The sequence below is a fragment of the Malus domestica genome, chromosome 02 (assembly GCF_042453785.1).
Source record: "Malus domestica chromosome 02, GDT2T_hap1".
Lineage (NCBI taxonomy): Eukaryota > Viridiplantae > Streptophyta > Magnoliopsida > Rosales > Rosaceae > Malus > Malus domestica.
In genome coordinates, this window is record NC_091662.1 from 8,281,802 (window position 1) to 8,297,316 (window position 15,515).

Genomic DNA, 15,515 nt, shown 5'->3' on the forward strand with positions numbered 1-15,515 from the left:
GTTTTTTCTTTTTCTTTTTATTTTTTTGTAAGTTTGGTTCACAATACCGAACCAACCCAAAGATCAGTGCGGCATGTGATTGTAAGTTTTAAAAATCATCGGTTAATCAAGCAAACTGCACATTTTAATGTTATTTTTACTATAACTTTTGTAACATGTTATGCACAGGTTACAGATAAATTCTCCTTGTCACCAAGAGATCAAGAAACAAATACATGATAACACACTATTGAATTCCATATTAGTGTTTTTATCTCCACATTTTGATGTCAGAACCAACTATGATTATTAATTGTTGGTCATTAAGTAACTAAGAAAACATGACTGATAACTTTAATTTGGTAAAATTATATATTACACTACAACCGAATCAAACCAAACCAACTGTTACCAAATTATATATTACACCGCAACCGAATCAAACCAAATCAATCCATCCGTAACAGTATGAGAAATAGTCACTTGATCATTCTTTGGTTCTGGTATATAAAGGATCCATTAAATTAGAAAATCATCCCATAGCCTAGCCCAAAATTAGCGGTGTGCTATCCATACACCCATTTTTACTTCTCTCACACCCTTGTTAATTTCTGTCATTTGATCTTCTTCAATTTATCCGATCCGACGACCGAAAATTAAAAGAGAGAAAAATCCCCATTAAATTAGAAAATCTTCTCATAGCCTAGCCCAAAATTAACTCAGTTTTTTACGAAATGATACTCTAATTAAAATAAACTCAAATTTTGACAAAACAATATTCTAACAATTTATTTCGATTTGAACTCGAGTGCAAGACAATATACTATCTGTCCAGCTGGATTAAAACCGAGTTAAAATTGAAAACGCACCGATTGAACAACTGACTTAACTCACACTTAACTCACGATATAATTCACAAATATCTATTTATTTATCAATTTGGACTAATCAAGAATTACATTTTAGAATTTACACAGTAACACCTCGCTTAACCAAAATCGCTCTCTAGGGTAAAATTACAGTTCTTCAAATCACAACACCAGATCATCCCCGAAAAGGTAGAGCAGTCTCTCAACAGCCCAGCTGGGCTGCGATCTGCTGTGATCCCAGCTCAGGCTCTGTATCTGCGATGACGTCAGCAATGGAGTCCTGCAGAGCGGGCAAGTCTTGTGATTGTCCTCGTCGTGATGGTGATGAGGACGATCATTGTACTCCAGCCACCTGTCAATGCACTCGGTGTGGAACACGTGGCAGCAGTTCCGCATCTCCCTCACCTCGTCCCCCATCTCCAGCTGGCTCAAGCACACCGCGCACGTGTCGCAGTCGCCGCCGCCGTTGCTTCCGTAATTCCCTCTCCGCCTTGTGACTTCCTCGAAGGTGGTCTGAATCAGACCGTCCCTGATCAATTGGGTAGAAGCAGAGGTGGAACGGGAGCAAGATTCTTTATCGTACTCCGCCTGTAGGAAATCAAAACCCTGCTCGGCGGCTGAGGAAGCGGAGGCGGAGGCGGAGGAGGAGGTGAGTGTTTGCCTGAGTCTTAGCGCCCAGAACACAACCCATCTCATCAAAGCAATTACAAAGGCCGCTTTGTACAGTACGTGGCTCAGTATCAAGGCCGATGAGGACGCGTCGTCGATGACGAAGAAACCCATCGGAGCAAATGCGAGCAGCGAAGAAACCATATCAAAAAAGAAATGCAGAGCAAGCAGAGGAAGAAGAGAAGAAAAACGGGGGAGGAGGAGGAGGAGGAGGAAGGAGGAGGAAAAGGGGAAGTTCTCAATGCCATCCGGCTGCTTTTAAAGAGGTGGGTTTGCGTTTGTGAAGTGGAAGAGTCATGCGTGTGGAGCCCCCTGTGGGTCTGTCTGCTTTTTGGCTTTGTGGCCGACTGACTCGTCACCGTTGTCGTTTAATTTGTTATTGGTTGATTTATTTGTGCGTTTCTGAGTCGGTTGCAAAGGTCGGTGGATCAATGGTTTTAAATACGCTTAATTATGTTTGTTTAGTTGATTAATTAGAAAGATTAGTATGTGGAATTAGACTATTAGTGTATAAGTTCAGTTCTGCAATGCATCATCATTAAAGGTTAAACATGTGGATCTGATCATAAGATTACAACTAACTTTTTTCTTTTAATTTCGTCCCCTTGTTTATATACCTACTATGATGGCCAATTGTGTTATGAGATGGGTTGCCAATTGTCGTCCACGTGTCAACTCACTGATATGTTGTGAGATTCACTTATATTAATATAGTTGTCAATTAGCCATTGATGCATGTTTACATCAATAGTTGACAACCACCATAGTCGCTTACATGTACATGGGTGGTAGCTAGCGGTTGATAGATTATGAGATCTAGTTAGACTGACCACGGGCAATCATACAAGCGATTGTGTGCACAATTGTCATTGATGACATAGATGACAGTCATCTGCCGATACATTTTAATAACCACTTAAATCAACGACATGAATTATCAATCATTAATGCTTTATAAGATTTCACTTGCATCAATAGCTGACAACCGCTCCGACATCTCATTTTCTTGTGTCATTTGCACTCTACTATTGAACTTCAAGAATGCATAAGTGGATACCTTTTTTTTCTTTTGATAAATAGCTTTTTCATGATACGTGGGCATGACTCATTGCAATTTGCATGCGTAGTTGCCACCTTTGATGCACCAAATCCTAGTCACATTCCACCAAGGTACAACAATTCTTCCAAATTTCCCATTACTTTTCACCGTGATTAGCGATAAGAACGCACCCCACATATGACCGTTGCCTTATTGCTTACGTCCTCAATGCAAAAGTTGACTAAAGCCACTTACCAAAGAAAAAGTTAAGTGGATGATGCCATATTACCTTTCAGCAAACACCAAAACCCACAAAAGCATAAACTTTATTGCATAATTCGCATCAAAATCCAGGATAAGGTAATAGTGTCCCAATCACAAACAGAAGATGATATGATATTTCCAATGCTATCGGAGCAAACTCTTATTGACACTCAAAAAATGTAGCGTTGCTTGTCCTTTGCCAAATGTGTCATATATAACAGAAACCCATAAGGTAGTTTCTCAAAAAATCTTCTCGAGCGGAAACAAATGAGTTGCACACGTATCTTAAAAATGGTTATACATCAGTCTTTGGATGCTCAATAGCTTAGCCGCAGACTTGCAGTTCTCACGCTCTTTTATCTTCTTCCATCTTCTGTCGCATTTTGTACTGGAGCGTGGCGGGAGCACAGTCCAATGGTGTTTCCCCTGTATGTAAGAAGGAGCCAGTCAAGAAGTGACCAAGTGATGCAATCTGTGAACAAAAGTTGCCTACTAGCTACTAAAGTGTTCTCGGCTATTATCCAAATGTAAGCGAAAAAAAGAGTTTGTCTATGACTCAAATGAACAACATTGATATTTATATTACTTTTCTTTCATCTATGACTCCAGAAAACAACATTGATACTTATGTTACTTCATTTAAACAGGTACCCGCTGCACGCACCCCACTTCCATGGGGGTATGCTCCACGCTGGTAAGACATGCACCTTTATGGAAGAGGTAAGACAACTCATGGCGGTGTCTTGTATTCCAGAAGCAATGTTGCTCTTATTATCACCACCTTTCATTTCCTAGCTTTTGGGCAGATGATAGGAGAGATTCACCAAAAGAGACAACCAGATGGATACAAAACTAACTGAAGCACAATTTGACCATTCAAACACAAAAATTTATGTCGACAGGACATTCCCCACTCATGCCTTGGCTATCTTTATTGGCTACCTTACCAAATAAAGTTCAACAACAATTTAAATTCTAAGAAAACTGAGGAAAAATTACCCTGTGCATTCTTGTAGTCCAGGCGTGCTCCACCGTCCATGAGGGCAAAAACTATCTCAGTCTGATTAAAGACTGCAGCCTGACATTAGTGTCACAAAAAGAAGTTTAAGCCCTGAAACGATTGATACATGCACAGACAACTACGACCATCAAACAGAGAGAGAGAGAGAGAGAGAGAGAGAGAGATCATACTAAATGTAGCAAAGAAAGTCCTTGCTTGTCATGGTAATTCGCATCAACACCCTGCCAAAATGAGAGTGCTTCATAAAATCCACTTTCTAGATATTAATTTTACTCTAATGTTAATACCTCACTCAGAAGCTTCTTGACGGCAGCAACGTCACTATTCTTTATAGCTTCTCTCATACCCTAAAAATGCACATAAAGAAGTCATAATCTAGAGCAAATAAATTTCATAAATTTCTTCTGCATGATTGTACCTTTGGTGATTAAATATAAAACTTGAAGTTATACCTCCCCACTGGCTTCATAATCTGTCTGGGTTTTATCAGAAATTCCATTGTTTGCTTGGCCAAGATTGAAGACAGAACTGCAAAGTTTATACAAATAATTACAGACCATACACAGTGTACCTTGGGACAAACATCCCACATTGCCAGTTTACAGTTAAGCATAATGCAAAAACATTATTGTTTACCAACATCAATGAATTAAAGTTTACAGAAACAAATGGATGAAATGGCCACTATAGAATGGCTACAATTTCCGAATAGAATTGCATGTCTACATTGTGACCTTATCACACAGAAATAGCAGAGCAAATGAAGATTCAAAAATTATCCATTATGTCAGGCCAGGAGTTAAAGATATGGAAGGCAAAAACCTAGAGGCAACCAACCTCTGCTTGCTATTAGACGTGGAAGCTTTGGGTTTTAAAGTAGTTTCTGTCTTCTTCGGTTTTGGAGTCGGCCGAGGGGCAGAGGTGGATATGGTTTTGCTCTGCCACAAGCAAAAATATGACCTTGAGACAAATACAAGGTGCAGAAGAAACGTCCAAAGAAATTGGAAAAATTATACCTGTAAGGGAGCTGCATCCACGGATGGCGCTGGCGCTTCACAAATACATAAAGGCATTCCACACTTGCAGTCTGAATTGGCTGACACAGGCTGATACTGTACAGTTGGTTCAGCCTTTGAATCTACATCTGCATCAATGTCCAATCTAGAAACTGAAGCTGTTACACCATCAACTCCATCTGAAGAAGCTTGTCCGTCACCTTTGGTAGTTCTGTGCGAAAAGAAATTCCAAAATGACCAATAGTACAAAAGGTTTTTCATTTCCTTCAGAGAAAATAAAAGGAAAAATAATTGAGAGAAGAAGAGCAAAGGACAAGATATCCCAACCATAGCAATTTGGCGTGGGGTGGCATATGTAGGCATAAATAAGAAAGATAAGAATATCAGAATGGAACACAGAAATAAGGTGGAGGCTTGTAAAGTGCTCAGTATTCTTCACTAAGCATACTTTTTGAGCAGTACGGCAAAAGGAAAGAGTAAGAAGTACAAGTGTATATGAACAACTACACACGCTAGGGGAAGGCATGCCATGAGTCTCCATATGTAAACATGATTAAGAAACTAGTACACCTGTATGATCCTTCTCAGGTCCGTTAGCCAATTATTGCCACTAAAGCACCATCACAACCCTGAAGGCCTAGTAATACTTTATTACCAACTACTTAACAAACGAGTAGCCCTTGAATGTTTAATGAAAGAAATAAATACCAACTTTAGAACCAAGGCAAGATGTAACCTGAACTGTAGCTTTCTACTGGGAGTTGTCATCTGTGGCAACTTCCCTTGAGTTTCTATTTCTAGTCGACTACTTAAATTGGTTGACTAATTCGCAAGCTTAGCTCACCAAGATCTCATTAAAAATAGGATTTCAAGAGTCTTAAGCTGCAGCCAGTGATCAACTCTAGTAGTGACAGCACAAACGTCACAGACAAAATATATTTACAATTAGAATGGAATGGAAGAATGAAAAACGCCAAAACAGATATGATATACAACTGAACAAGCATGTAGAGAAGTATGTGTATTCTGAAATGTTCAATGAGGAGTAATTTACCGAGAGCAGTCATTGAAACATTCACTGCAAACTCTAACGGGTGAATAAATGCCAAACTGTGGCAAAGCCTGAGATTGCAAAAAACATGATCACTCATTAAAAGTTCATCAACTGGAAACTTTGCTGCAAAGATAAACAAAGCTTTAAGGAAAACAAACACACCGTTTGGTTTGCCGAGTGTTCGTGGCACAATGTCCGCCCACATGATCGGCAATGATGCTGCATAAATGATAAACTAAAGCACATTAATTGCACTGAAGAAACTACTCCAAAAATAGTAAATTCAGTTATAAGCATTTAGGTTCATTAACTCTAAAAAAAACTCAGTCTCCCTGATGTCGATTTCTGACATGTAAGTTGCTTACGACAATCACAAGCAATAAATGCTGAATGCTTAAGTCGGATTCAAAGCTTGTAACTTGCAGCAAGATGATCAATCAATAATACCAATTGGGGAAAAAAAATAAATAAAAAATAAAAAACCAGTTTTAGATCATCATAAAAGAAGCATCATGGCCATAAATATCAAATTTTGAGCTCTGATCGTACCCAATTGGGAAAATTTCAACAAACACACAAAACTTTGAGATCCCAATAAAGCATGGGACGCCATGGCAGTGGAAATTAAGTAATGGGGTCCTTCTGGATTCAATGGGAAAGACAAATTAGGTAAAAGGGTGCTTCTAAATCAATCAAATTCCATTAATTTCTGAACGAAACAAAAAAAAAATGTACAGAGAGACGAGTACCCGTCGCCTGAAAGCGTTGAAGCTGCATTTGCAGACGTCGCAGCGCGGAGCTTCTTGGAAAGAAGGAGGCTCCATTCACTCGCAGGCAAATTGTGGATTGTGGATGATCGATTTTTGATACAGACCGAGTCAATCTTCAATTTTCATGGCTGCCTCCCCCATCGAGCTCAGATTAGTTGATACCAATTTTCATCAATCGGAAACCTTGCTGCAAAGATTTCGGGTTACCCGCCGAGTTTGGATTCCGGGTTTTTTCTTTTCTTTTCTATCATTTTATTGGGCCATTGGGCTTAGTAGGCCCATTTACAAACTCTCTAACTAAAAACTAGTCCTTGAATTAAAATCTCTACCGACCTCTTTGACGAAGATATTATCGTTATCGACACATTATTGATACATTCTCGAGACAATATTAGTATAATATTGGCCTAATATTAAAGGTATTTTCGTCAAAAAGGACTATTAGATATTGCATATTTGAAAGTAGGGCTAATTTTGGTTGGTGTATTTGTAAAGCGGCTAGTTAGCTCAATTTTCCTATTCTATTTTAGTTTCAAAGGATTAAAATTTGAGATATAAATGTTAAATAATCACAACTGTCTGGAACAGTCAATGTGTTGGATGGTGCAGATCATCTGCAGACTCATATTCGTTTTCAGAAGAGAATACCGAATACGACGTTGCAAGTGGTAATTTAATTTTGCAAATTATAACATGTGATTTAAATGTTGATAGTTTTTTAGTTAGGTGATATAAATTGATAATTGTTGTAAACATTCCTAGTTTAAGTATGATTGTGTAAATCCTAGATAAGATTTGATTCTATTTATCCTTTCCTATTACAACTTGTATTACTTGGAGGAGAAGAAATATCTTCTCTCCCTTTACTACTATAAATAAAGGCACAATGTAGGAGGGATAACAACACACACATTCCCCTACAATTCTACAAACACACATCTCTCTCCTCTCTCTCTCTGCCACCGGCCCTACTCTCTCTGTCAGATAAAATAGACCACAACACGTTATCATCACGCTCCTACCGCTGCGCTTAGGAATCTGACGTTGGAGATTTTTTTTTTCTGCATCAAACCAGTTCATCCATATCATCACGCAATCAGGTTCTTTCCAAACAACGGCTTTTAACTCGATATTTTGCAAGCCCTGATAGCATGAACATTCACCATGATGCATGACCCAACTTTACGTTTTACGTATTTTAGATTCTACATAAATTGTGTATGCTTCATCATCAAAATTGCTACAATTATGTGAATTTGATATTTGTCATGAATTGAATCCTACATATGTACATGCATTGAAACTATTATTTGCATATGCATCAACGTAAATATGTGATTCATTAAAATTATACATGCATATAATATAATTGAATTGAAAAAAAAAAAACATTTTTTTTGCGATGGGGTATCACACGCAAATCAGAGAGCATTCAGCTCTCCTTGTTCCCAGAAACCCACGGAGCCAAGCCCCAAAAACCCAAAATCCCGACACCCTTCATGGTGTCCCCCGATCATGGAGTGGCCTACAGCCATAACCACGAACCTATTGGTTCTTGCTATAAACGACCTGAAGTCGTCCCATGTCGGTAATTGAACCGAGATTCACCGGAATCTCGTCGGAATTTTTTTTGAAAAATTCGATTTCAATTTTTTTTAGGGTTTTATAGTTGTTGAAACGTTGAGATTTTCTTATCTCCGTGATTGTCCACGACAACCATGACTCACCCCAAGTCCCAACAACCCCGACGCCGTCAAAATTTTCCGGCTTTCTTCTTCGGCATTGCACACCCAGCACGGCTAGGATTTCTTTTGGGTCTCTTTCCCGAACCCTACTCGGGCTCTGTCTCTCGGCCCGTGTAACAAAAGAAAAAAACAATTTTTTTTGCTGGGCTCGCTTGCAGCGGCCCAGCCCACAAAGAAAACAATTTGTTTTTTTTATTTTCCTGGGCTCGCCTGCAGCGGCCCATACCGAAAAAAAAAGAGAAATTTTTTTTAGGGCTGCACACAGCAGCCCATTCCCTTCTCACCCCGTGGGCCTGCAGCCTACACCCGGGGGTCCTCGGCCTATATTTTTAGGCCCCGAGATTTTATTATTTAATTTTTTTAAATAATATGGGTTTTTATATTTTCACCCACACTTTAATTTGGCCCCGAAGACCAAAAATAAATTAATTCACTTATCATTATACAATATTTCTGCATATATTCTTTGCATATTTGTTTGCATATATATTTGTGTTTGCCTGCAGGAATATATGAACCTGAAGTTCATAATTACTTTGAAACCCGAAGTTTCTTATACACATGCCTTGTTAGAAAACCCGAAGTTTTCACTTAAACATATCACCCATGAAAACCCGAAGTTTTTCATGCAAAATTAAACCAATACATGTCTATTAGAACCTGTATGTTCTACTCCTATGTGAATGGATTGATTTTTTCTCCATTACACTAACCACATCTTGTCCATCTATTTTGTGATAGGAACATGTCGAACTTGAACAAACTCGACTTCACCGCTTTGGAGGTTTCTGGAAGGAACTACCTCAAGTGGGTTCAAGATGTGAAGCTCCACCTCACTGCAAAGAACTTGCGTCCTGCTATTGAAGAAGCAACAGATAAACCTGTTGGCGAGGCTGAAAAAGCCACTGCTATGATCTTCATCCGAAGACATATCCATGACGCTCTACAAACTGAGTACCTTGCTGAGGAGGATCCACGTGCATTATGGGTCGCTTTAGCTGATCGTTTCGATCACCAAAAGGACATATTCTTGCCTGAAGCAAGACACGACTGGCAGCACTTGCGCTTCTAAGACTTTAAGTCTGTGAATGAATATAATTCTGAAGTTTGTCGAATCCGATCACTTCTCAAGTTTTGCAATGAAACTTTGACTGAAGAGGATCTCCTGGAGAAGACCTACTCGACCTTCTCTGCTTCTAATATTGTCCTGCAGCAACAATATAGAGCTCAGAAGTTCACTAAGTTCTCGTATTTGATCTCTGTTTTACTTCTTACTGAAAAGCAGAACCAGCTGTTGATGAAGAATCATCAAGCTCGACCTACTGGGGCTACTGCTGTGCCTGAAGCACATTATAGCACTCATCAGCACCCAAAACGTCAAAAGAGGCGTGGTAAGGGCGGCCAGAAGCCATCCCACCAAGGTCAACAGAGCCAAGGCCCATCCAAGGGAGGAAACAAAGCCCAGAAGCGCCCAAACCTCGCTCCCAAGGCCCCGAACTTCAAGAATAAGGGCAAAGCACCTGCCACAATGAATGACGATATGTGCTATCGTTGTGGTTCCAAGGATCATTGGTCCCGTATTTGCCGTGCTCCCAAGAAGGTTGTGGATGCATATCATTCTCGTCGTACGAAGTTTGAATCAAACTTCCTGCAAGTGGACGAACCGGAGACTACAAAGATGGAGGTTTCTGATTTTCAGGAGGATACCACTCCTATGGAAGATTAGAATCTTAGACATAGACTTATTTTTCAGTTAAAATAAGACAATTGGGGCCGAATTCCACCTTGTGGCCGAACCCCACCTTGTTTTTGGTTGATTTTGAACAATTTTCCTTTATGTTTTGGATTATTAGTTGGCGATTTATTTTGGATATTAAGTTTTTTCCTTGAATAAATGAAATTATTTTGAATTGATACTTGTTTTTATAAACTTTTATGCATGTGACCGATTCAAATTAATTTTTCATTCTAGGTATGACTAATGGGAAAGTTAGTTGTCTGGCAGATAGTGCAACCACGCATACTGTTTTGCGTGAACGCATCTATTTCACTAACTTCGTACCTAAGAATGCACCTCTGACAACCCTCTCAGGCCCATCCAACCTGATCAAAGGATACGGTAAGGCACGTATAATGTTGTCCAATGGTACAATCTTGACCATTGCTGAGGCACTCTATTCTCCACGTTCCGGAAGAACGTTACTAAGTTTCAAGGACATTAGAGATAACAATTACCACGCTGAAACCCACGTAGAAAACGGAGTTGAATTTCTGTGCGTAACTTCCTACGAATATGGCCAGAAGCGTATTCTAGAGAAGATGGAGCGTAACCCGAGTAGTCTGTATACTACGACCATACGCCCCATAGAATGCCACTATGTGGCCGGCCCTACCACAGGGACCGCGCACGAAATTACACTTTGGCATGATCGTTTGGGACATCCTGGACGAATAGCGATGCGCCGTATCCTCAAAACTTCACACGGGCATCCACTAACCCGAAGCTTAGGTTCGATCCACGAAATTGCATGTCAAACATGTTCTATGGGAAAGCTTATTACTAAGCCTTCTTATGACAAGATTCATTCGAATCCTCCCATTTTTCTACAACGGATTCAGGGGGACATTTGTGGACCGATTCAACCTCCCTGCGGACCATTTAGATATTTTATGGTTTTGGTTGACGCTTCTACACGTTGGTCACACGTGTGCTTGTTGTCCACAAGGAACGCTGCATTCTCCAAACTGTTGGCTCAGGTTATCAAGCTCAGGGCTCACCACCCTGATTATCCGATCAAATCTATTCGATTGGATAATGCTGGAGAATTCACATCTAAAACTTTTGATGACTATTGCATGTCGGTTGGGGTTGAAGTTGAACATCCTGTACCCCATGTTCACACCCAGAACGGCCTGGCAGAGGCTTTCATTAAGCGTTTACAAATGATTGCTCGATCGTTGGTCATACGTACCAAGCTCCCGATCGCTGCTTGGGGCCATGCAATATTGCACGCAGCAAAGTTGGTCCGCCTGAGGCCTGTTGCGACACAACCATTTAGTGCCCTTCAGTTGGTCACCGGATGCGAACCCGACATATCGCATCTGTGCGTTTTTGGTTGTGCGGTCTATGTGCCGATCTCGCCGCCCTTACGTACAAAAATGGGGCCTCAGCGAAGGATGGGAATCTATGTCGGATATGATTCTCCTTCGATTATTCGTTACTTAGAACCTTTGACAGGCAATCTGTTTACCGCTCGTTTCGCGGATTGTCACTTCTATGAGACAGTCTTCCCGTCGTTAGGGGGAGATAAGAACGTCAACGTTCCTAATGAACGACGCGAATTATAGTGGACGACTTCCACTTTGTCTCATTTAGATCCCCGCACCGCTCAGTCTGAAGCTGAAGTGCAGCGCATATTAGATCTCCAGAGCATAGCTCAGAGCATGCCAGATGCTTTCACCGATCTAGCGCGCGTGACAAGATCACATATTCCAGCTGCGAATACGCCTGCAAAGATGGATGTACCAAATGTACGACGGACTACCCTCCTGGAAGCCCGGGACGCCAATTCTGGTGATCCACGTACATTAGCGGCTAGCCAATCATCTGCCCCTACACAAAAGCGTGGCAGACCCCTTGGTTCAAAGGATTCACACCCCCGGAAGAGGAAAACCACGGCACAAGGTCCTGAAGAGCCTACCATGAATCCGACTATCGCTTACTCATTTTACCCAACTCATGAGGAAATTCTAGATTATGGAAGCGTCCTTGAAGAGACGAATCCTCATCCCGAGAATCGTGAGATTTCGGTCTATTATGCTAGCTTAGATGATGTGTGGCGTAGAAATGAGATGATTGTCGACGATGCATTAGCATTTGCAGTAGCTACTGAGATCATGTTGAGCGATGACATTGAACCGCGTTCCGTTGATGAATGTCGACGTAGAGCTGATTGGTCAAACTGGAAACAAGCAATCCAAGTCGAACTTGATTCACTTGCGAAACGTAAGGTGTTTGGACCTGTAGTTCCTACTCCTCCACATGTGAAGCCCGTTGGCTACAAGTTAGTTTTCGTTCGGAAGCGTAATGAGAAGAACGAAATTGTGCGTTACAAAGCTCGTCTTGTAGCACAAGGTTTCTCACAACGCCCCGGGATTGACTATGACGAAACTTACTCACCCGTTATGGATGTGATTACTTTTCGATACCTTATCAGTTTGGTAGTTTCCGAAAAACTGGATATGCAGCTGATGGACGTAGTAACCGCGTATCTCTATGGGGATCTTGATACGGAAATTTATATGAAAGTTCCCGAAGGACTTACATTGACTGGTTCAAATATTTCCAAACCTCGGAACACGCTCTCAATTCGGCTGAGGCGTTCACTATACGGTTTGAAACAATCCGGAAGAATGTGGTATAACCGTTTAAGTGAGTATTTGACTAGTCAGGGATATGTGAATAACGAACTATGCCCTTGTGTGTTCATTAAGAAGTCACATTCCGGATTTGCGATTGTTGCAGTATATGTCGATGACATGAATCTCATCGGAACTCCTGAAGAGCTCGCGAGAACTGCTTCGCACCTGAAGTCGGAATTTGAGATGAAAGATCTAGGTAAGACTCGATACTGTCTCGGCCTCGAGATAGAGCATTGTTCGGATGGAATCCTAGTACATCAATCGAACTACACCCAGAAGGTGTTGCGCCGTTTTAATGAGGATAAAGCGAAGTCTTCGAGTACTCCTATGGTCGTTAGTACGCTAGATGCAAAGCGAGATCCTTTCCGTCAGAAGGAGGATGATGAAGAGATTTTGGAGCCTGAAGTTCCTTATCTAAGTGCGATAGGCGCTTTATTATACTTAGCTCAATGCACTAGACCCGACATCTCCTTCGCTGTTAATCTTTTGGCAAGATACAGCAATGCACCAACACGCAGACATTGGACTGGCGTGAAAGACATCTTCCGTTACCTTAAGGGTACTACGGATTTGGGCTTATTCTATCCCTACGAATCCTCGAGTGATGCCGCACCCTATGCTCATCGGGTTGATTCTCGCCTTGTTGGTTATGCCGACGCTGGATACTTATTTGATCCGCACAAGGCGCGTTCTCAAACGGGTTATGTCTTTACCGTTGGAGGCACCGCAATATCTTGGAGGTCAACTAATCAGACCTTAGTTGCCACTTCGTCTAACCATGCTGAAATTCTCGCCTTACATGAAGCAACTCGGGAATGCTTTTGGTTGAGAGCAGTAGTGGGCCATATTCGAAGCTCCTGTGATCTTCATCCCGCCGTTAATGCCCCGACGACGATTTTTGAAGACAATGTAGCTTGCATCGAACAGCTCAAGAAGGGTTACATCAAAAGAGACAACACCAAGCATATTGCGCCGAAGTTCTTCTTTACACATCAACAACAAGAGCATCAGAAGATTGAAGTCACGCAAATCCGATCACAAGACAATCTGGCTGACCTCTTCACCAAATCACTACCGAATGCGACGTTTCAGAAGCTTGTTCATGGAATTGGTATGTGTAAACTTTCTGAGTTGTAACTTTGCTATTTCTCTGTGGAATTATGTCAAACTCAGGGGGAGTATCTTCTAGATACTTGCTTGATCTTAATGTACTCTTTTTCCCTACGATTATGAGCATTTTTCCCACTGGGTTTTTGCTACCTAACTAGGTTTTAACGAGGCACCCACCTTGGGCTAATCATATCCCTGATGACGTCCTGTAGACGTTTTTTTTGACTTTGCATTTCTCACGCATTTTTCCTTAGACTATGGATTTTGTCCCTACTTGGGTTTTTGCCATAGCCTTAGGGTTTTTTAGTGAGACTTACTACTTATGCAAGTTCCTACCTTATTGAGAATAAGCGTTGTTCCTTGGAATCAGTGCCGGCGAGTCGACTTCCTCAACTTCTGCATGATGCTGAATCTACCTTGAGTATTTACCCACTCAAGGGGGAGTGTTGTAAACATTCCTAGTTTAAGTATGATTGTGTAAATCCTAGATAAGATTTGATTCTAGTTATCCTTTCCTATTACAACTTGTATTACTTGGAGGAGAAGAAATATCTTCTCTCCCTTTACTACTATAAATAAAGGCACAATGTAGGAGGGATAACAACACACACATTCCCCTACAATTCTACAAACACACATCTCTCTCCTCTCTCTCTCTGCCGCCGGCCCTACTCTCTCTGTCAGATAAAATAGACCACAACAATAATATCGACTTGTTGGGAAGAAAAAAAATGTTTTAATTGCTATATTAAATCATATAGACAATTAAGAAATAATTCATGCAATTATATATCAAAATTAATGCATGTGCATGAGTCAATAATATTAAATGAACATGACATAATGGATTAGAAAAATCTGAAAATTCGGCCGAGGTAAGTGTTAGACACTTTGTCCTTAAGACAAGTTTACATCTCACTACGTTGCTCATGATTAATCAGCGCTTATCTCCTAGGACACAACGACCACATCCTTGTAATAGTAGCACTCCAAATCACAAAGCTCCATGAACCACGATTGTGTTGAAAACCCTCTCATATGGACTCAATGAGATTCTATAATATTTAGCGCTCTATGTATGATAATGTAAATGCAAAATTATTTGATGATTGTAAGGAGCTTCTCTATTTATAGAATTTGAGACACCTATTTGGAAAACATGTGATCATTCATGAATAGTCAAAAGTTGCAACTCTTCATTAGGATAGACACATATTTCCACCAAAAGACATCACTTCTAATTTTCATTTAATTATTTTATTTAATATAATAATAATAATAAATTTTCCAACAATCTCCCTCATAAATGGAAATTGACTCAACACTATGCAAATGACAATGCAAACACTAGAGAGAATTCAGTAAGAAAATTACTGCATCGAGATAGGTGGCTTTTGGCTTTAAACCTTTCGTACTGAATTATTATCGGATTTACTTGACTAATTAATGAACTCGATGTCTTGAACTGCATACCTGTTTGTGTAAACGAAGACAATAGTACTCACACAATACATTCCCAGACACCCCGTGGTTGCTCAGTTGTGTTCATTTCGGCCC

General features: G+C 40.6%; 2 protein-coding genes across 2 annotated transcripts; both read right to left on the reverse strand.

The window, feature by feature from the left end:
* Positions 1-888: 888 nt before the first annotated feature.
* LOC103406981 (E3 ubiquitin-protein ligase ATL4-like) lies at positions 889-1,867 on the reverse strand. Its single transcript, XM_008345947.4, has one exon. The coding sequence runs from the start codon at positions 1,659-1,661 to the stop codon at positions 1,011-1,013; it is 651 nt and encodes a 216-aa protein (XP_008344169.2). The 5' UTR covers positions 1,662-1,867; the 3' UTR covers positions 889-1,010.
* A 1,088-nt stretch (positions 1,868-2,955) lies between these two features.
* Positions 2,956-6,941, reverse strand: LOC103454206 (vacuolar protein sorting-associated protein 27-like). Its single transcript, XM_008393802.4, has 10 exons — positions 6,661-6,941; positions 6,074-6,130; positions 5,912-5,979; positions 4,858-5,068; positions 4,679-4,779; positions 4,294-4,369; positions 4,129-4,188; positions 4,012-4,062; positions 3,820-3,898; positions 2,956-3,246 (listed from the first exon to the last, which is right to left on the reverse strand). The coding sequence occupies exons 1-10, from the start codon at positions 6,733-6,735 to the stop codon at positions 3,167-3,169; spliced, it is 858 nt and encodes a 285-aa protein (XP_008392024.2). The 5' UTR covers positions 6,736-6,941; the 3' UTR covers positions 2,956-3,166.
* Positions 6,942-15,515: the final 8,574 nt, after the last annotated feature.

Coding starts and splice junctions, on each gene's coding strand:
- LOC103406981 (XM_008345947.4), bottom strand. CDS start 1,661: ATGGTTTCTTCGCTGCTCGCATTTGCTCCGATGGGTTTCTTCGTCATC.
- LOC103454206 (XM_008393802.4), bottom strand. CDS start 6,735: ATGGAGCCTCCTTCTTTCCAAGAAGCTCCGCGCTGCGACGTCTGCAAA. Junction 5,069..5,911: donor TGTTTCAATGACTGCTCTCG/GTAAATTACTCC, acceptor CTTTTCGCACAG/AACTACCAAAGGTGACGGAC. Junction 4,063..4,128: donor TCAAGAAGCTTCTGAGTGAG/GTATTAACATTA, acceptor TCATTTTGGCAG/GGTGTTGATGCGAATTACCA.